At 38.6% G+C, this 23708-nt stretch overlaps 1 protein-coding gene across 1 annotated transcript in view; it reads right to left on the bottom strand.

The window, feature by feature from the left end:
* The window catches only part of zmp:0000001200 (dedicator of cytokinesis protein 9), a 108234-nt gene that overhangs the window by 35917 nt on the left and 48609 nt on the right, over positions 1-23708 (bottom strand). The window contains 12 exon segments of the mRNA XM_051906666.1: positions 1145-1227; positions 1479-1601; positions 2620-2832; positions 2986-3126; positions 3242-3316; positions 4134-4186; positions 4371-4545; positions 5728-5862; positions 5947-6042; positions 9733-9802; positions 10794-10876; positions 13930-14019. Of these exon segments, the coding sequence (XP_051762626.1) occupies positions 1145-1227; positions 1479-1601; positions 2620-2832; positions 2986-3126; positions 3242-3316; positions 4134-4186; positions 4371-4545; positions 5728-5862; positions 5947-6042; positions 9733-9802; positions 10794-10876; positions 13930-14019 (1337 nt within the window).

Genomic DNA, 23708 nt, shown 5'->3' with positions numbered 1-23708 from the left:
TTATTATAAAGGATTTTTTAAACACTGTGACATTTTCATGACAATTAAATGAATATTACACCCAAAAATGAAGAATGTCTTCTGAAACGTAACAATATCCTAGTAAAAATAACCTATACCAAAACACATTTATTTCATACTAAGTATACTTCAAATCCATTAACATATTTATTGACACTGAAGACTTACTGATATAAAATTATAATTAAACTTTATTTGGAGTATTTTTTTTTATTGCACAATGCACATTTCTTAATACTATACCTAAAATGTGTTTTAATATCACTATTAATAAGGATTGTATGATCTTTGTATAATATCAGTCTTTAAATGCAAGATATTTAAAGTGTTAAAGTACACTTACAATAGTTCCACTTTAACGCAATCAGATATACTTCAGTGTATGTTTAGTTGGACCTCAGCACTACTGACGCACAATTAAAGTGAATTAAAAACAAAATTAGTTTAGCAGACTTTAAATATACCAGTTTAGTATACCAAAAGTACAGTCGCAGAGTATTTTTATTAAGCACATAATTATGTAAATGTATTTGTAGTATTCTTAGCACAAAATAAATGTATTTAAAATACATTTTAGTATATTTTTTTTTTCACTAGGGTAGGTTTGTGTGAAGAAAATAATATTTTAAACCATAAACCAAGTTTCCGGCCAACTGTCATGCACGCATTCATGAATGGATGTATAAAATATTAGTATTTTCTCACATGCACATATCATTTCACTTCAGAAGACATTGATTCATCCACATGTATGGGTTACTGTCACATTCACTTTGTGTGGTTTTAAAGCGTAAAATGTTAGGTTCCTATCCACTTGAATTATAGATAATTTTTCTAAAAATCTTTGTTGGTGTTTATCTGAAGAAATAAAGTCAAATACATCTGAGGCTGAGAGTTTTCATTTTGGGGTGAACTGTCCCTTTCAGCAAATTCCTGTCAAGATGCTTTTTTTTAACTAATCCCTGTACAACTAATACTACCATGATGTATACTCACACATATACTGTACTTCATTTAATTACAGTAGTCTACTGAGATTTTGGGGGTGGTAGGGATAATGTCACAATGTAAAAAATGGTAATGCATCATCTTAGTGTGTGAGCTTCACAAGGTTTTTCCTCACCTGGCGGCCCATGCGAACGGCATTCGGTACTGACCCAGCCGGCTGCAGGCCATCTTCGCATTCTTCAAAACCTTCTGAGCAGCCTGAGGAGAGAGGAAAGGAAAGCATTGTACTACTGAAGAAATGCAGCTCTGTAATTACGTTTGTCTGAAGTGTTTCACATTATTTATTTTATAGAATGGAAAGAGCATGACAGGTCTCTAGGCGGAGTGGAGCTAGTATATCTGACAGCTTTAAAAACACTCGCCAACATCTGCTTTATCCACTTGTTTTGACTGTTTCCAGAGGGATAAGAATGATATCACACACACACACACACACACAGCAGCCGTACCTTAGCAGAGTCGGAGTTCTTCATGTAAGGCTCAGCACAATGTGCTATTCCACCCTGTAAAACCTTCTCTATCCGTGCGACCAAGAAGATGTCAGGGTGCGGACAGGTCACGGAAAACACTCCCTACAGACAAACGGGATTAGAAAGAGTCAAAGTAGTAGATTTTCACAAACAAGTTTAGTAATGTGTTATGTACACTACCGTCTGCGATCAGTAATAATGTTTAAATAAAATTTAGGTTACACTTTATTTCCATGGTTCACTTTAGACATTCTATTAACTAACTTTGCAACTACATGTCAACTAACTCTCATTAGAGTATTAGTAGACTGTTTGGTTAGCTGTTAGGGTTAGTATAAGTGGACACATAGTTGCAAAGTTATTTATAGTCAGTATGATGTCTAAAGTGGACCATCAAAATCAAGTGTCACCGAAATTTATACTTTTATCCAGTAACGATGCATTAAATTGATCAAAAGTGACAGTAAAGACATTTATAATGTTGCAAAAGATTCTATTTCAAATAAACGCTGTTCTTTTCAGAGAATCCTAAAAAAATATAAAGCAGCACAACTGTTTTCAACACTGATAATAATCAGAAATTAAAGTAAGAGGCCTGAAAATGGCAAAAACTGCACAAAAATCACAGAGGAAATTCAAAATGGCTGACTTCCTGTTGCGTTTAGGGCTTTGCTCCAAGACACTTTTTTGTAGGTATTGGGACAGTACATGTATGTACTTAATTTCGTACACGTACGTGAAACGTAGCGGGAGGGACACTTCGTTGAAATTTTGTAGGTGGTGCTATTGAGCCATTTTGTCACATCTAATTCTGAAACCCATCTCAGATGGTGTAATGATGCTGAAAATTCAGCTTTGATCACAGGTATAAATGACATTTTACTGTACATTCACTTAGTCAAATTGGTGAGTAGAACAGACCTGCTTCCAAAGCATAAATAATCTTATGGGCCTCAAACTTTTGAACTTTTTTTAAGTGTATGTGTGATTTCCTTTGTATGTGTGACAGTGTAAATGCCTTTAATTTGAGGAATGAATTCAAGTTATTATCTCTGGTTCTGAACAGCAGGTTGTTGATAGAGACCGGATGTGTGATGTGTTGTTTGGTGTGTGTCCTCACCTGTCGTGGAAACTGACCGGCGCTCTCTGTCAGGCTGCCGGCGGTCGGTTGCGCTCCTTGCGGACTGTCTGGCCCTGCGGAGCTGTTGTGAGATCCTGACGACGGCAGCAGTGCTTTCACAGACGGATGGTTCATGTCCACGTGGAAGTCTGAGGAGATCTTACGACAACTCTGAACATCAAACAACGACAGAGAGACGAAGAAGGGCTCCACCTGCAACACAAACCAAAACAGAAACTCTCAGATGAAACAAGACGAAGAGGTTTTATTGTGAAGAAGGTGGCTGGAAACTCAATTTAGGAATATTTTCATGATATCAGCAAAGGTAATTAGTGATCAATGGTTATAGTTAATGAGGTGAGGTACATTAGTGGTTGGCCCCTCTTCATTCTCCGCCACACAGCTCTGCAGGTTGAAGGACAGATCGTTACAGTTCACCAAGATCCGCTTCCCAAACTTCTCCTCGAAGGGCTTCACTTCTGGCTCGATCCCGGAGAAATCCAGTTTCTGCTCAAAGTGAAAGATGAGATCGATGATAAGTTCATGAATTTCATCTATGCTGTGATCCTTTATTGCAGAGGAGAAAACTAGTATAAGAGGCTGTTGTATCTCAGTGATGTACCTGTAAGTCTGGGTCCAGTGTGAAGAGTTTCAGCCGTGTCTCGTTTCTCATCTTGCTCTCGATGTCTCTGGCACTCTGAGAACAGAGCAGGAGAGATATCAATCAAAACCTTTGAAGCTTTTTGTCATTCACTTCCAGCTCCAGATGAACAGAACCAAATGTGGTTAGCATAGCACATCCTAATGCTAAAGCAAAAGGAATTATATATTAAGTCTAATATGTTATATATTATCACATCTCTTATAATATAGATTTCTGAGAGGTCAGACAATAAAGTATTATTACGACAATACTGTACAATGAGGTTTTTATTACTAATCTGGGTAAAAAGGTTTAGTTTACAAGGTACTTTGACCAACAAAATGATTGTTTTAGAGTAAAGGTGCGGTCACTTTTATTGCAGGTGATTTGGCAAACAATCCAGTGCGTATCTGTGTTTATGCTCTGGAGAGCGTCAAAGGTTTCTATTTACAATGAGTTTTTGCAGCGTTGAGCAGTCTAGCCAATCACAGGCGTTTCTGTTGAGTTCTTGAATGCAATAGCCAATCAGAGGTGTTTAAATTACAATCACTCACTGTTCAAAGCTGGAGTTTGTCAAGTGTTATGTTCTGCAAGCACAAATCCTATCATTATAACAAAGTAAGGACGTTATGTAAATAAAATATTCATTGTTATAAGAGGTTCTTTTGGTCCAATGATCTTATGACATCACATCCTGTTTTTGTTCGTTTAGATGTCTTTGGTCTGCGTTTTGTTCATACTTATTTAAAATGAACCGCACTAACAGAGCAATCGCACCAGAGTTTGTTTTAATCCAACCAAACCTGCCAAGTGTGAACAAAAAAGTCTAGCTATAGATCAAGTGTACCATGATTACTGAAGTGTGATTTACCTGAAAACTGTCCATACTGCTAGAAGAGTGATCGCTTTTCCCCTGTTCATCATCTACAACAGAGATAGACGGAGGAATGTCATTACACCACACAGTAACCACAGTGACTCTCTGGTCACTGTGTATACAGTCACTCCCATGTGTGGAGGTCAGTGGTTTGTGTGTGTGTTTGTTTCAGGAATGTGACTAAAATGAACATATGACTAAGGGTTCTGCATAATCTGGATAAACACACACCGTCGTGTAAGTCTCCGTTCCTCTTGTCCTGCATGGCCAGCTCAAAACTGCTGTTGAGGATCCGGTTAAGGGTGCCGATCCAGTCCTCCATCTCGCTCTCGGAGTCTGCAGCCAGAACATAGGCACTCTTATCCTGCATCTTCAGCTCGAACGCAAACCTCCGCACACGATTGTTCTACACGCAAAGAAAAATTTATTTCAATACACATAAAAAAAGAACGGAAATTAACTCGCACCTGCCGATGGAGAGTGAACCGAGACATTCAGATTATCATTGGTACAATTTAAACCATGTAAAACCTTCCCAGAAGCCTGGGAAAAGAGTGAGATGATTTCCATATGGAGGCCTGACAGATTCCCGACCCGTCCCAGGGCAGGACTTTGCAGTGTGGTTAAGTGTCTTTAAAGGGATGGGTTTCAAAACATAAGACCAGGGGCATTTGGTCAGGCAAAGACAACCAGAGAGAAATGCAGGAGTCCAACTTTTGACCCCTGAGCTGTCGGGGATTTCTGCTCCATCAGAGGCCGGGAAAGATCTTCTGCTCAGCTGGCAGAACTGTGTACCTTAGCCAAACAGAATGAGCTGAGATCAAAACCATCCACTCCTTCACTGTGACTCTGACAGGAAGTTTCATGTGTTTATAAGTAGGATATGAATGAATGAATTGTATGAAAACATGTTTGGTTCCAAAGCCAAAAGAAATTAAAGAACTTCTGTTTTGCATAAAGAAAATGAAGCATATTTTTAGGACAACTTTTCCATTTTGACAAGTTAAAATCAGTACAACATGATGATGTGATGCAATATAATGTATGCATACTTGAAAATGTTATACAAACAAAATTATTGTAATATAGAAAAATGTATGAAATGTACATAATATATTTACATTTAAATGAATAAATGTTATGACATTTTATTAACATAAACACAATTACATACTTTTCTATTTTTTCTTTTAATGCAGTAATACCCAGTGTTGTGTGGAGGCAAAGTGAGGGGTGTGTCAGAGGTCAGAGGTCAGAGGGCTAATTTAACGGATACAACTCATTACAGATAATGACAAAGCAACGCATGAAGGGCGTGACGCTGGTTTGTTGACCATACCTATGACGGATTATGGCCACAGGTTCCAGAAAAATTCCACACTAAAATAGCTCGGGGGGCCGGGTGTGGCTGCAGCGCTTTATTTTGGGAGTGTATGTGGAAAATTCACTCCCAGAAAGAATGCTTATCAATTATCAAAACACAGGGAGAAGAGCTCTTTCATCCTTCACTCTCTCCTTTCTTTGCCTTCCCATAATGCTCAGCTCTCCTTTCTACTCTATGAACAGTTCTGAACAGCACTTTACACACCTGCACCACTCCCATACAGGAGTCCAGGAAGATGGTTCCTTTAGGCTCTTTGTTGATCTTCTCATCCTTGTAGAAGTTGAGATTATATGACCCGTCGCCCAGCTGTGTCAGGTGGAAATACCTTCTTTTAAATGACTGAGTAAAAAAAGAAGAGTGCAAATGAGACATGAAATGCAAACACGTGCATAGACATAACATCTCTTCAGAATTGAGTCTCACCCTCATGGTGACGCTGATGGCGCTGTTCATGTTGCCCTTATGCAGCCAGCCCTGTTTAATGAGACCACCCTTCTGAGAGCCGAGAGAGGCCGTGTCCTTTACACACACACACACACACAAACACAAAAACAAGAGACAGTTTTGTGATGACAGTCCAAAGCTTGTCTGTTTGATCCTGCAGATAGAAAAAAGTGAGAGTAAAATAAGAGAGAAAGAACAGAATCCAGACTCACAACTGAACAGAATCTCAGATAAACCTGACTCAAAGAACAACCTCAGATAAACCTGATTATAAATTAAATTGTACTAGTTGCTGGTGATTTTTTATGAATTTGCACAATTTTAATTTGTATGAAAACATATGATTTGTTTAAAAAAAAAAAACTCAGTGGGACGTAAGCAGTGCTAAACATACAAATAAAATATCAATACGAATTCACCAAAGTGTAAACATAAATTAGTTATGAATTGCCATGACACTGTGTTGGTATGTCCTGCTAAGAAACTTTCTTTCAGCTGATGAACAATAAAAACATTGAAAGCCAATCAGAATCCATCCTGCTTTTAAAGTGGCAGAAGACGTAACTGCAGCGCAAGGTTATTACATAACATTATTGTCATCTGGTGTGGATGCTAATATAGTAATCGTTATGGTTGTCTTTATAGTTAGTGTTCTGCTTTTATGTCTTTCAGCCGTGAAATGGGCCACACTATGGACCCCATGTTGAAAAGACCCTTGAAGAACAATAGAAGGTTAAACTTTAGTACAATGGGTCAGTTTGTCTCTGAATCACCAGTTGAACACTCCTTATCGCTTTACTCTTGACACTCTGCAGATATAAACAAACCACACACACAACAGAGATTAACAGATGAAATGCTTTTGCTGTGATTGTGTGGGTGGGCAAAGGGAGTCTGGATGCTTTATAGACCTCACAGAACTGCTTTCTCTCAACAAACACACACTATCTGAGGTTTCCAGTCAGCAGATATAAAAATACAGCCAGAGTGACTGTACAGTCTTGGACAGTCTGGACTTGTGTGAAAAGTGCTTTGATTCACATTTTTTTCACAAGGCATTGTTTTTATTACCAAAGAGACATCATGCAAGAAATCTAGATTTTTATATGTTCTGAAGAAAATGTGAGTGATGTTTGCCTGTGTAAACCTAGCTGCATTCTGGGCATTGCCTGGGTTGACAGTATAGCGACTACTTACATAAAATGATATAAATATCAGTCATCACTCTATATCTGCCAATAATATGTATTAGTAATATGATATTTAATGTTTAGCTTTATGATCAAAGTTCTGTAGTTTTAAAACATATAATGTTGATGGGTTGATGTTAATATTTCGTTTATATGTAGAGTTATGTTTGAACTAAATTTGATGCAATATAAAAATATTTAGTAGTGGGTAAGTTGTAAGTTCGTGACACTTTATGTCACAACTATAAGTTGAGTTGTAACTTTTGTGTCTGTGGGAGTTGTTTGATGGTTTACCACGATTTTTATCATCCACATAAACTTGTAAATCATTTAATATTTGTGGTTACGGATTTATTTACATTACTTTAAATATGAGCACTAGTAAAAGTGAATGCAAACATCAGCAACCATCACTAATAAATGTGAAAACAGCCTAAGATTCTGACGGGCTGTGATGTAAAACCTTGATGTGGCGAGCTGTTATGATTGGCTGTGCTGTTGGACGGTCATCAGCGATTGGCTGTGTTTACTGTAATGCCAAAACACACTCATTATCACACAAATTTTCTATAAACACAAGAAATCAGTCAGCAACCAAATAAGACAAGTGTCCAACAGTAACTCAAGAGTTGACTCCATAGTACAGGCCAAAACTCTGCACAATAACACATTGAATTCCTCAAACCTACGACCTGAGTTATATATCAGTCTGTTGTACTGCACACATTTGGGCTAAAATAAGAAACGTGACTCAAACTTGAGTGGGAAGCTGATTAGCAGAATTAAATAGGTGGGGCAGCGTTCATGGAAAGAAGAATTCTGGGAAGGACGAGCCAGAAGGGATTATGTCAGGTCATGTCCATTCTGGGAAAACCTGGAAACCTGGATCCTCTCAAAGAGCCTTACTGCAGTACAACTTACATATTATCCTAAATATTATGTGAAATTAGTATCAGTGCATCTCACATCATAGCATGTTTAAAATATTTAAAGAAAAAGCCCAAATTATATTTTGTTGTAATACTGCCCACAATCCCTTAAGCAATGATAGAGAAGGAATTTGGGATGGATTTCTATTAACTTTGAGTTATACAAAAATGGCAAGTATTTCAGTATGAGACACTGGGGGTCTGTGGTATCAAGATGGAATTTGTGTTAGTTCATCCCAATACTGGCATCCAGACTTACTTCATCCTACTATTAAAATACACGCCTTTAGTGCAGGGCAGAAGTATTCGAGGTGAGCTTCACAGCCTGTCTCAGGGCTTGATTCTTACTTTTTCCCAAGGTGCACATGTGCTCCTAAAACACTGTACAGGCACAATAAACATTTATCAAAAAGAGGGGTCAGGGTTACGAGGAGATACTTAAAGAAAAATGATTTAATTAATTAGAATACAAAAACAGACTAGGTTTTTAAATATTTCACCTTCAAAAAAAAATTACGAATAATGTGGGTCTTTTAATTATAAACAGGCCTGAAATACACGGGACTCTTATTTTGAAATGTATTTGCTTTATTATAGAGTGCCGGGGTCCGTAAGTAAAAACTTGATTTTGAACGATAACTTATAAACAGGTCCTCGCCAAGCAGCAAGTGCGAGTAAAAATCAGCACTGGCGAGTGTATGAAACTGTGTCTCTCGCCAGTTGGCCGGTAACATTTGTATGAATTCTAACAATGCAAGAACATGAACGATGCTCGGGACAGTTGACGGGCCAGTGCTGCACTGTCACAAAAGTTTAAGCCTTGACAAATACTTGTTACAGTGTGGAAAGTTTTGTGCGCACACAACCGAAGTGCGCCCAGAAAGCCTCGTCTCAGACAGCGTGTGAATACTAAACTGAGATGTCTTTCACATCTTCTTGCACTTGAGCAGACAAATTCACACAAAATATGTCAAAAAAATAGCGAGTATCCTAGTAAACATAGACGGTTAGGTCGTAGGTTAATGTAAAGAGTTGAGAAAGTAAACACGTGTACAGTATCAGTATATTAGATCCGTGCATGCGCTCTTAAAGTGACAGAAGCCTAATATTCCTGCTGCTGTCTGTGTTTTTAATGTTAATCAAACAAAGGACAAAGAAAAAATCCCTCACTGCTCTTGACTGAACAACTTTTGTACATTTAATAAAGATTAATTAATAAAGATGTTTAATTTATACAGTGAAGACTATGCAGTGTTATTTTACATTTGCCTTATTACCTGAAAACTACTCAGGCCTACCTGAAAAAGCACTGTTTAATTCATTTGTATCTTTGTTACATTGTATTTATTTGTGCTTTTGCTTGTAATATGATTATTTATTCTTATTTTATTATTGACTGTTTACTTGTCTTTAATAATGTTTTAAATTTACATTAGTTAGTCTAGTAGTTTTAGCTGTGGTATCTTTAGCTCCACCCTCTCCCATGAAGCACTGCGAATGTTGTAAATGAGCTCGCTGATGTCTGTCACCCACAATGCCACAGGATTTATCAGAGAGAGAAAACATCACTTAAATATGACCACAGGTTCAGAGTTCAACCAGAGGGCCACAGAGCTAGAAGATGTGTTTGTGTGTGTTTGATTTACCTCATCTTTATCCACGTCTTCATCCACCTCAAAAACATGCTGCGCTAAATTATCAGGTCTGGACACTTTGCTGTGTACAAAACGAACACAGATCAACACGCAGATTCAGATTCACATGAGAATAACAGCACTTACACCAACAGTCAGTGCATTTTTGGGGGAGAAATTAATTTTTTTATTCAGCAAGGATGCATTCAATTGATCAAAAGTGACAGTAAAGACTTATAATGTTACAAAAGATTCTATTTAAAATAAATGCTGTTCTTTTGAACTTTCGATTCATCAAAGAATCCTGGAAAAAAAACATATCACTGTTTCCACAGGAATATGAAGCACAACTGTTATTAACATTGATAAGTGAAAATATATTTGTGATATACTAGAATGTATTCATGTCTACATAAACTTGTGTATGACTTTTTAATGAAAGTTTTTATGTTTCTTTTTCCAGGTAATCAGATTTTGGCTGCCCTCTCATCCTGATCAACTTTGTCTCCTAAAAACAGAGGGCAATTTAAATAGTTAAAGGTGTGTGTGTGTGTGTGTGTGGCTCCTCTGCTCTATTGTTACCCAGCAAAACACATTTCCTGCTTTTGCCAACACAAACATCTTTCCAAGAGCTGGCAATCTCACACACACACACACACACACACACACACACACACACACAGGTTTGTTTTGCTATCTTAGTGAGGACATTCCATAGGCGTAATGGTTTTTATACTGTACAAACTGTATATTCTCTCCCCCTACACTAACCCTACCCCTAAACCTACCCATCACAGGAAACTGTCTGCATTTTTACATTTTTAATAAAACATTGTTAAGTATGTTTTTAAAGCTATTTTAAATATGAGGACTCATGAAATGTCCTCATATTAAATGTTTACATCGTAATACCAGTGTAATACCCATGCCATTATACAAATGTGTGTCCTCATAAATCACTAAAACAAGCACACACACACACACACACACACACACACTGACCGCCTGCAGTGCTCTGTCCCTGCAGCTATAATCAGTCACACAGGCTGTTTTGGTCTAGTTTAGGTTCTTACATGGGAAGCTGACGGAAGTCGCTGGAATAATCCTCATATTTGTAGTTGACAACATGCCAGTCGGAGATGTAAGACTTGATGCACTGTAAGAACAAACACAACATCATTAACATTAATTGCAATACAACTGCAATGAAGTTTTTACACAAACTCTCATTATTACAAGAAGTCTCGGCAGATGAATTTAACAGCCGAAGCGATGTGGATCTGTGATCTCGGCGTGAGCACCGACACACTGAGCTGTGCTGCTCAAGCGGGAGATGTGGGTTCAGTTCTGGTCCAGTTCCTTCGTTCTCTCTCCCTATGATGTCCTGTCCGTTCTCTCTACTGCTCTTACTTGTGCAAATGTGTCAAAAGCACTATAAGAGTCAATGTGTAAATTAATGCTGTCAAATCGATTAATCACGACTAATTGCATTTAACATAAAAGTTTGTAAATATATAATACGTGTGTGTGTGTGTGTGTGTTTATACACATTTACAAACATTTATATTAGATGCGATTAATTGCAATTAATCAATTTGACAGCAGTAGTGTAAATCAACTATAAAAAGGAGAAAAAATGAGTTTGTATACAATTTTAAATGTCTTTCATTTTTTAAAAATTGAATTGAATTGTAAAGAAAACTTTTAAATATATTTATGCTATTTGAAATATAATTAATAGTAACTTTGTCACGATCACCGTCTGTTCCTGTCAGTTCCTGGACTCCATTTCCCATAATCCTCCACACCAATCACCAATTGCCACACACACCTGTAGATCATTACCTGGACTATAAAGGACTTACACACACACCACCTCATTGCGAAGTCTTGTTTAACCTGTGTTGCAATTCTGAGCGTTTATATCCTGTCTGCCTGTCTGTTACCGATCCTGTCTGTTACCCGTTATCGACCCGTTGCTGCCTACCTTTGATCCTTGCCTGGTATTCTGTTCTGTGAGTGATATCTGCCTGTCCTGACCATTGCCTGTATCCTGACTACGATTCTGCCTGTCCCTTGCTGTTCCTGTTTGTTCCCGTTTGACCCTGCCTGTACGACCACGCTCACTTATAATAAAGCTTTGCATATGGATCCCTGCCTGAGTCCAGCTTCGTTACAAACTTAAATAAAATAATATATTAAAAAAACTTGATTTTTTACATTTATTTCAGTTAGGTGTCAAGGCAATGTTTCTGAAGGTTAAGTACTAAAATTTAAAAAAACTAAAACTGAAAATAACTAAAGTGAAAAAAAACCCCCTAAATTTACTTATGTAAATAAATAAAAAAAAGAATTAAACCGAAAAAAAAAAAAAATACTAAAACTGAAACTAAAATGAAAATAATTAAATATGGAAAATATATATATATATATATAAAATCAAAATATGAATAAATATTATAATTTGATTTGTGCACAAAGTATTAATGTGTATGTTAGCAATGTACATGTTTTGTCAATTTAAATAATGAAGAGTAAATACTGGACAGGAAACTAGGAGTCTGGAACGGGATCAGAACGAATCTGGAAGCGGAACTGAACCTGAGCGTCTCAAACGATCTGACCGCAACCACATCTTCCACTGCTTTTCTCCTTTCTGACAGGAAAAGAAAGTCTACACTACAGCATTACTATTTTGGGTCAGTGTTTTATGCAGAGTCACCCTGTGCTCAAAAAGATCTCATTTATCCCCTCAATCCTTTGCTCTGTGTCCAATCTGATTTTTTTAGGAAGAGCGGAAAGGAGATGAAAAGCAGGAGCAGTAAAACCCCTTGTTTAAAGGTAAAAAAAAAAAAGAAGCCTTTTTTTATAGATCAAAACGAGTGGAACAGAGGAACCACTCAATATTCACACACACACACACACACACACACACACACACACACACACACACACACCACATCAGCACGATATTTGTGATGAATTTTAAAAACACACTCATGTACTTGGACACACAGTCACTATAAGCTGCACACAGGCAACATTTTAGGCATCATAGGTGTATTAGACATAAACATTTATTATTAATCATTATTTTATTGCATTATATGTTTTAAAATTACAGAGCTTTGATCATAAAACTAAGCATTTAAATATCATCTTACTAAGACATATTATTGGCAGATATAGAGTGATGACTTATATAATTTTATGTAATTTGAATTAATTATTTAAAAAATGGTGAATAAATTAATGAATCATAAAGCCTTAATTTGTTTCATTACTGGATGAATCAGCATTTTGAACGAATCTCTTGAATGATTCAATGACAAACACATTTTAACAGTTACTTGTCGCCACCTACTGGTGTAATCGATGTAACTAATACAATCTTTGTTTGAATCATCATGTTAGTTACAAAAGGTGATTTGCTCTATTTTGATCACTACTGTAGACATCAGTGTTTATATCCCAGCTATAAACTGTTATCCCAGTACTTCTGTGATAATATGAATTATTGTAAGACAGAAATAATAATACTGTGTGGCTGAAATCTCTATGTTCCGTTTTTTTGTAACTATTGTTTCATATGTCAGGCTTTACAGTGTTAATATGTTGCAAGGTGTCAAGGGAAATGGTGATTCTAAATGTATTTTAATATCCGTCCCTTTTGAAGGTAACTTCTCACGTAAACAGCAGACAGAGAGGAAGATCACTAGGTTTAGAAATCTTGCATTAAACCATCTGCTCAATATATTCTACTGGAGAACAGCCAGTATCATCGGTGTGTGTGTGTGTGTGTGTGTGTGTGTGTGTGTGTGTGTGTGTGTGTGTGTGTACTGAAAAATTTTGGAAGTATCCCATGAGTTTATACCTATCTGGCAGTCAGTTTAACAGAGAAGTGGAAATATCTGTAGAACAATAGAGCACTATTCTCCACTCGACTAGGAGTGAGTGTGTTACGTGACATGAAGGTCAATCTCGGACAAAGTCTTCTCTATAAACATCTGAGGAAATCCTCTGAGTGCAGTGAGTATGTGTGTCAAATACTGTTAAAGAACAATAAGTGCTGTACACACACAAACACACACATACACTCACGTCTGACTTCGACTGAGAAGGTGAAATGTAAGTAAGTGTGAGAGAGTAATGTTCTGGACTCATAGAAAGTGTTTTGCATGTATATGTGTGTGTGTGTGTGTGTTTCACCTCTTGCACAAACAGACTCTGGGCGTCTCTCAGCGCGTGTGCAGGTATAGAGGGGTAGAGCGTCCGGATCTGTCGCGACAGTGTACAGACCTGCAGAAGACAAACACTGTGTTACAATCAAATCCAGACAGAGATATGGAGATCATCCATGCGCAAATCTAGACAAAAACTGGCATCCGATCCAACAACCACCAACAAATTAGGGTGCACGAGTAATCTGAAGTGACGGTGATGATCGATCATGAAAAATCACATTCTTCTTTTATGTTCCACAGAAGAAAGAGAATCACATAGGTTTGGAACAACATGAGGGACATTTTCATTTTTTGGATGAACTACACCTTCAATTAGCTAATCTTATTCAACAAATTAACAAGAATCACACATTTAATTTGATTGTTTTACACGGTTAAAAAATAAATACAAAAAAAAACAAGAGAATACAATTTTCATACAATGCAGGGAGAGTTTTCTCGTGAGAGAAACATAACTGGACAAACACAGTTTGACCACAGTTTCACAGCAAAACTCCCCAGCCTGACTCATGTCTGCCAGATCAGCAGGACTCAGACTGCAAACTTCAGCTCTTATGGACAGATAGTCTCCATCCTGCCAGCCAATAAGAGCCTGAAAGAGCTTTGGCTGGTCATCAATGAAATAGATGTTTTAACGACGACACCATTTGACTGCAAAAAGCATCTTTCCCTATTGAAGGCCATTCAAAATTTGTGTACCCTGCGTGACGATCCGGTGTGTAACTCCCCTAAATCTGGATAATGGGATCCCGGACGAGCCCCCATTTGTTATGACCCATGGCTCCAAAAGGCCGCAACAAAGGGAGGGACACACTGTTGTCGAATTTAACTCAAGGTTTATTAACAAAATGAAAATAAAGCAAAAGAGTGCTAATGGAACGGCAGTTAAATCAGTAATGTAGTGTAAGGTGTATGCATGGTCTGTAATGTACTGTGGCTCCAGTGTAAGTGTAACAAAGACAAAATACAATCAAAGTAATCAAACAGGGTCAACAAAAGAAGCCAGGTGACCATGATGAAACCACTCATGGAATCACCCATCATCCAGATACAGGAAAGTCACACACCGGATTGTCACACCTGACAAAACAATTCAAGCAAATGTAATCGAGATGAATGAGATTGCAAACTCCAGGTATATACCTCCTTGATTTAAACATGTAAACATCAAGCATACAGTGAATCAGAGAGCTCAAATTAGTTGACAAACAAATGTTTTGTCCTCAGTGATTTCACATTATCCCTTTGTTTTTATTCATGCCAAATGAAACATGGCATCTGACCTGAACAAGGTCTGAGGGTCCACTGAGATTGGAGATGAAATGTATAAATGATTGTCACTAATACTATTGATGTTTTATATTTAGAAGTAAAGTGCTTCTCCACGTCACCAGGGTCAGTGGGTCTCAGTACCAGCGGAAAATAACGTTAATAGCATTCCAAAGAAAAAACACACAATAGAGCCCTCCTGTTCCCAAACTTCCTTTCCTGAAGCCCTCACTTCCTCCTGGAGAGATGCTAATCGCAGAGGGTGAGAAGAGGAGGAACATTGCCGGAGCCATCAAGGAAACACACACAAACACACACACACACACACACACACACAATCAGTGTGAGAGTGAAAGAGCTCAAGGAGATTCAGGCAGTGGTTAAAGGATTAGTTCACTTCAGAATTAAAATTTCCTGAAAATTTACTCACCCCCATGTCATCCAAGATGTTTATGTCTTTTTCTCTTCAGTCGAAAAGAATTGTCAGTTTCAGTGCAGCTTCAAAGAGCTCTACACGATCCCAGATGAAGAATAAGGGTCTTATCTAGAGAAACCATCAGCCGTTTTCTAAAAAAATTAAATTTATATACTTTTTAACCACAAATGCTCATCTTGCACTGCTCAGCGATGCAGCACACATTATGTAATCACGCGTGACCTTTCTCGTCTGGGATCGTGTAGAGCTCTTTGAAGCTGCACTGAAACTGACATTTGGACCTTCAACCCGTTGAACCCCATTGAAGTCCACTATATGGAGAAAAATCCTGGAATGTTTTCCTCACAAACCTTAATTTTTTTTTCGACTGAAGAAAGAAAGACATGAACATCTTGGATGACCTGGGGGTGAGTAAATTATCAGGAAATTTTCATTCTAAAGTCAACTAATCCTTTAAGGACCTGGGTTGGTAAGCTAAGGTCACAGGTTCAAGGCAGGTTCAGAAAGGGACACATGGGAATGGGGCACGTTTGATGTCACATCACAAACTAGAGATCAGCAGCACATGAGACACACCCACAACAGGAATTTTAAGATGGTAAACACGCTGGTCTGCAGAGGAACAAGTAGATTTGAAGAATTGAAAGATATGGAAAAAACGATCTAAAGAATAGGAGATGTAAAAGGGCTTGATGGATTTAAATATGCACATATTCATCCAAACCAAATTTAAAGCAAAATACAGCCATGGCCAAAAGTACTGGCAGTGACATAAATTGTAAGTTTTGCAAAGTTGCTGCTTCAGTATTTGTAGATTATTCATTCACATCTATAGTATACTAGAACTGGCACTGCTTTGGTATACTGGAAAACAATGATAAGCATTTCATCATTTTATAGGCAAAAACATTCAATATATGCAAAGGTTGACCACTGTTCTTCATAACCTCTGTAATTCACTCTGGCATGCTGGATTTCTGCTTCTGGGTCAAATCCTGACTGATGGCGATCCATTCTTGCCTTATATGTGCTCAGAGTTGATCACAATTTGTGGGCTTCTGCTTGTCCACTCGCCTTTTGAGGATTGACCACAGGTTCTCTATGGGATTATGGGCGACGGATCTAAAATGTCAATGTAATGATCTTCAAGCCGCTTCATTATCACTCTTGCCTTGTGACATGCTGCTCCATCACACTGGAAAATGCATCAACAAATTTGCTCCTGGGCTGTTGAGAGAAGTTGCTCTTGCAGGACATTTTAATACCATTCTTTATTTCTGGCAGTTGCTATTGTTCACCTTCTCTTCTCCAGACAATCGATTTTCCAGATGTCCCAAACAGTTGGAGGGGGCTTCATTAGAGAAAATAACTTTGCACCAGTCTTCTGCTGTCCAATCCTTGTACTTCCTGCAGAAATTCAGTCTGTCCTTGATGTTTTTCTTGGAGAGAAGTGGCTTCTTTGCTGCCCTTCTTGACACCAGTCCATTGTCCAAAAGTCTTGGTCCTGGCAAAACTGTGTGTAATATCACTTTATTGGGGTAAGGGTGGGCCAAGTTTGTCGTGCTCTACCTAACTAATTTTTTCTTATATTTTTTAGTATTGCTACAGACAGACCTCGTTGGCTGCTGCATCACGGCCTTCTGTATGGGCTACATGATAATAGTGAAACTGATAATCATGATTATTTTGCTCAAAAATTAAAATAGCAATTATAATTAATCTCAACTCATTGTTCTCATTTAAAAAAAACATATTTATACATTTCATCTGAATTATTGCACTTTCATTTAAGCACAAATCAAGAAAACATCAACTCATACGGAGGGTTTATTTTACCTAATCTAGCTTCCTGATTTGTATTTATGTTAACTACAAAACTACATGTACTTGCTGTAGAGTTATGGTTAATGTTAGAGTTAGGTTTAGGGTTAGTTACTTGTAATTATGCAGAATTTACTGTTATTAATATAGCAAGTACATGTAGCAACACGTTCTCCAACCAATACACCTATATAGGTCGTTTGTCACTTCCCTGAAATACGACCCATAGGAGCGTTTACTAAAGTTGCGCCTCTATCGACAACAGGACGCTTTCATTTTAATGCATTGTTTCATTTTAATGCATTTTTAATGCATATTTCGGGTTTCGCATAGCTCAATTAGTACAGCATTGCAATCATGTGATCATGTGATCATGCGATCGTGGGTTCGATCCTGGGGAATGCATGTGCTCATAAAGTGTAAGGGTAGGTTTAGGGGTGGGGTGGGTGTAGTCGTTAATAAAAAAAAATGAGTTTTGCTAAATAGAAATACGACAAATGGTGTAAGAAGTCCACACATTGCATTTAAATGAACACACATTTTGATTGGTAACGAGTCATGCGTCATTTCATGACGACAGACGTAACACGACACTGTCATTATTTTTACGTCAGCTAGAGGGCGCATGACTTTAAAACGTAAATATAGGTCATAATAAGGTGCTTGAAAAACGACCTATAGGGTCGTCGTTTTTTTACTACAGTCTGACATGTAGTAACCATGAATTAAAGTGTTACCAAAACATGTTTTCAGGATAAATATCGCTGATGATTATGCTTAATTATTCGAGAAGCAGAAATTGTGATGACGAATAAAATATGATTAATCATGCAGCCCTAATTCTGTTCCTCTTCATTGTGATTGTCTATGTGTTTTTGAACACCAGAGTGTCTTATGTAAACACTCCCAAAGAAACATGTCTGAGCAAGGTCAGGTGACCTGAAAACAGCCATATTTTACAGGCCTGATTAGTAACTAGTCATTAAGGTCACCCACCAACTAGCTGATTTTGGAAATGTATAGTTATGCCCATTCTTAACTAGTGGCACCAATTGGAATTGCAAAAATAATTACTTTTATCCAACAGGTTTCCCGAACACTGGCCTTATTCGTTCAAACCGGAGGTCCCGTCTCAAACTAACAGTGTTGGTAGAGCTAGAAATTGCCATTGTCAATTTTATATTGTCAGCTTTCCCCTCTTTCTTTCAGTGACTTCTCTTCTCTGATGATGAGGGCGGGGCAACCTGTCACTCACATGAGATCCACCAATAGCCACCCACAAACATCCGATCAATTCCCCATGGACAAAATCAAGCCCCGCCCTACATTTGTTCTTTTTCCAGTAGCTGTTTCACTTGGATGTACGTCACAATAGGGAAAAAATGACTAGTGAATTGGGACAGGAAGTAACATAAAAATGGCACACTTCAACTTCAACTTGTGAACAATGAGATGCTGTGACCTGAGCCACAGATCTCATGACACTAGGCTCTGTCCATCCTGATCTATGCCCATTCCGACACACTGACACATTCCACAGAGATCCTGACCGGCGGAGCCTCTTTCTCCCGCAGTGTCTGGTGGTGTTTCTTTGATCACGCTTTACAGCTGGAGTCATGGCTCTCAGAAAAAAGGTTCAAGGCTGTCACACAATAACAGAGTGTAGCAAACAGCTGTCTGACCCTCACAGCTGCACACAGAGTGAAGTCCAGTACTACATCTATGTTAAATGAAATCCTCTAGAGCGCTCACTGTTTCCGATGTACATAGTCATGCTACATGAATCAATACATCATCACATACCCAACAGCACAGAGATCCATGCTGTACTATGTAGCGCTGTCCCCAACCAAAGACTTTCCTCATTGAAGTTAACTTCCACACTTGCCTGAACACTTATATAACACACTATATACCACAATATGTGGTTAATAATAGCGCACATTTATCTAGGTTAACATTAGAGTGAATGGCGATGTAAAGTGTCTAACGCTAGGCTACTATTTACATGTTTGAAATTATAAGCATGTTTGAGGTTAATGAATGATAGTCGAACGTTTGGATTTCCTGCCTGACATAATTACCAACTGTGTTAACTATCTGTCCTTCATGGACTGCATGACTTTGCCACTTCCTGTGGAGTTCCAACCGATCAATTTAAATTTGGTTGACCAATGCTCTTCTTGTCGAATATTCGGGGGCAGCCCTAATAGTATGTACATAATATTCGAAAAACAGTAGACAAAAAGTACCCGGATGACCTACTACTTCCACCCAAGATTGTGGAGCATGCAGTCAATGGACACTTTACTATCCAATGAGGCCACAGGAGAGGATTTGTGAATGAAAGTAAAGTGACAGACCTTGATACCAGTAGATCACATGACAGTGACAACATTTCTACTACACGCACTCCTACTATATAGAATGTACTTTTGGGGATGCAAAGCAAATTTTAAACCAAATGTAGTACCTATTAGTACAGGGGCGTCAAACTCACCCCATGTCCGAAATCGCCCCCTATACCCTTAAATAGGGCACTATTTGAGGGGACAGCCATTTGTAGTGGTGTCCGAAACCATAGTGGACGATGTTGAGTGCACTCATTCAATCCCACAATGCACCGCAATAACAAGTGTACGACCGATGCACCTCAACGGCTAGAGAATACCCATAATGCACTGTGAGAGTCGCGCGCTGAATGAATTCCCGCGTCTCGCCAGGAGATGGCGTCCGCAGTTGAATCAATCATCCATTCATTTTCCAAACCACGCTGGTCCAGCATTATCATACAGGTATAAATTCCTTTTTAATTTATTTATTAAATAATTTAAAAGGTTTGAACATGCTAGTTCAACATAAATATTCATTACTACTGGAGCTGCCAGTTTGCTACATTTCAGAAGATTATTAAACAGCAGCACAAACTACGCGAAATCGGCAGCCCTTCCGGTGCACTCAGTGTCCGAATTCACTCACTCGTTTCATTCACTCCTTCAAGTGGACTATATTACTGGAGTAATATAGGGAATAGTGAATGAGGGTATAGGGGGCGATTTCGAACACAGCATCAGTTCCTGGAGGGCCACAGGTTCAACCCAAATTAAACGCACCTGATCCAGCTAATCAAGTCCTTCAGGCTTATTTGAAAACTACAGGTGTGTGTGTGTGTGTGTGTGTGTGTGTGTGTGTGTGTGTGCGTGTGTGTTGGAGCAGGGTTGAAACTAAACTCTGCAGGACTGTGGCCCTCCATGAACTGAGTTTTGCACCCCTGTACTAGAAAGTATGCGGTTTCAGACGCAGCTAGGGACTTCATGATGGTTATCTTTTTCAGCTGTAGAAAAACCCTGAGGAATTTGAGGCTAAAGATACTAGTGTAATTAAATGTTTGAAACTTACTGCATACTAAAAGGAATGTAGCTGCTGTCCCATCACCAGAAACACACATTCTTTTGGTGTGTAGTTTGTGATTTGGGAAGCACCAGGGGCGTCACTAGACCATTTTACCTGGGCACGAGCCCTAGTGAAATACCACATATTACTGATAAATCCTTGTCTGATGGTGGAGATACCATATACCAGTCTGAAAATAAAAAAAAATTTGAGTAGTTTGCATCACTGGATATTACTGTCAGTTTTGAACATTTCTATCGTAAAACAGTTGTCAAATTTTAAATGTTTAGCTACTGACATCTTGCCACACACTCTTTGTTGGACTTCACACTCGTCTTCTGTGAACAGTAATGCCCGCCTTCTTTGATTTGATTGGCCATCTCAATAATTTAGACACTGACGAGCGCTGTTACGGTGCATTCACACGGGGCGTCAGCATTAAAGGCCCGGGTATACTTCACTTTCTGCGCCCTGATGCGTCTCGCGCGCAGTCGTGTCCGCGCATCTTTCAAAGTATACTAAACTACAGATGCGCGCGGATGACCGAGTTCGACACATGCGCAGTACAATTTTTTTCTATACTTCAGACAAAAAAAATAGTGCATCCACCATTGCAACATAGTTCAGAAGATACACCAAGAGAACAAGAATCAAAAATTTTTACTCGTCTTGTTTTTGAATCGCTCTTTACACACTCTTCTTTGACGACTGCACATTGTGCTCAGTACTATGCGTATTGCCACCTAGTGGACTCTTCTGTCCTGCTTGCGCATGCGCTGTTGCACGCGCACCCTCCGCGCGGTCTCGAAATTTGGTCTGCACGCGGACGAGGTGTATACTGTGTATAGGGTGTATACCGAAGTATGCTTTGGGCTTAACGCTTCTCATTTACTTTAAATGGGTGATATCTAGGGCTGGACCCAAATATTAGATTATTCGAATATTTGTTCGGTGGGTTGGTATTCGATTTTCAATTTTGGGATTCGAATATTCGTTTTTTTGTTTTTCGCACAACTGGCATCCCCCCCACGCGAAACGGTTCTCATTCGCGCTTGAATATGTTTACACTATAAAATCTGCTGAAATACAATACTCTTTTTTACAGTTATCTTATATAGCCTAGCCGCTTTTAATAGGATGGACAGTTAAAGGAACCCAATCTTGTTATACTTAAATATATTTTTTTCTTCTTAGCCTACTAAAGTGTTCCCTGCAACTGGAGTATTCTCTGTCTGAAGCACACAACTGCATGAGCTTGTATTTTGGGTTAAGCTGGTTGCTTTGACATTGTGGAAAATAGAATAATAGAAACTAAATACATTGTCCCTTTTACCCGTTATTATCAATCTAAATGAATCTATTGCGAAATATAGGAGCTTGTTAAAACTCAAACGTGAGATTTTACTGGGACGGTGTGTTCTTTATTTATTACAGTTCATTTATTTTTCGTTTTTTTATTTAAATAGCCTACCCGTTACTGTGTCAGTAATTGCTGTGCTGCTAATTTCTGATTTGGGAGTGATTTGTTAATCAGAAAAATGTTAGGCTACCTTATTAAAAGTATTGCTCTTAACAGACCTGTGTTTTGTATCACTGGTTCAGTGTCCGTTCTCGGAACATAAGCCCTGCCCGCGTGAGGCGCGCCACTTCCGGCTAGTTTATTTCGCTGTAGTTAATTAAAAGTTTATTAATTCTGAACGTATCGCCTGACCATATTGCGCCAAATGCGACACCGCACTCCCTTGGGTCCGCACTCCGCAGCATTAGATGAACGGTTCTCGACATAATCAAAATGCAAACAGACAGACAGACACACACAGATTCCTGCTGTAACGCATTGTCTACGGAGCAAATACGTTAGCTCACTTAGCTTGAGTTATTGATACCAGACAGACTTCACAGAGGCGACTGACATTTCACAACTGGCGCTTTATTCCTCATGAAACTCGTATAACTGTGCGTTGCAAATGTTATGCCGTCCACAGCGTTACTTAATAAAGAAAATAACTTTAAATGAGCAACAAAAAAACAGAAATAACCCGCATATGTGGTGCTCGAGTCGCACATACAATGCAGATCGACAGTTCAACCGGGAGCGCGCAGCTCTTAAAGGGGCCACACCATATTTCTACACGTTACACTGTCTTTATTATGGAGAAGAATATGTTCAGCCCCCTCCTTCCGAAGCTTCAAATATTTATTGTGGATTACTACCGCAGCGCTGAAGCTCAAAAAAACGGTATTCAGACCAGCCCTAGTGACGTCATGCGTTGCCGAACTGAATTGTGGGTTCTCACATTGCTCGTGGCAGAAGTTGAAAATTTCCAAAATTTTCAAGCGCCAACACAGGCGTCAGCCAATCAGATCACCTTATGCAAATACCCTAGTGCAGACGCTAGCCAATTGCGTTCATACAACACCAGAAAGTCATGCGATTGGCTGTTGTCACTATGACGGTAGCTTCAGACACATTTGGCACATTCTAATTATTGGGGATGGACTTGTCCCCATCAGTGTTAATGGTGGTTACGAACTCAAATCAAAATAGTAACAGAATATTTATTTTATAAGAAAGAAAACAGTCTTCCACCGTTTATCAGCAATGAAGCAGCTCTTTACTGCAATGTGATGCCTGTGAATGACCCTGTACTGCTGGCAAAGATAAGTTGTATCCATAATAGTATCAAAATATGGAAACACTGTTGGAACAAATATGGAAACAAATGTCTCTGAGAAACACTCGATGAGACAGCAAAAGTTCCTCAGGGTTTCTGACAGCATGATGGTTAATGAACCGGGCTACAAAAGTGCACAGACCCATTTCC

This window comes from Ctenopharyngodon idella, chromosome 9 (assembly GCF_019924925.1).
Source record: "Ctenopharyngodon idella isolate HZGC_01 chromosome 9, HZGC01, whole genome shotgun sequence".
In the NCBI taxonomy this organism is placed as follows: Eukaryota; Metazoa; Chordata; class Actinopteri; order Cypriniformes; family Xenocyprididae; genus Ctenopharyngodon; species Ctenopharyngodon idella.
Note: the sequence above shows the minus strand (reverse complement) of the source record. Positions and strands in the feature narration are given on the sequence as shown.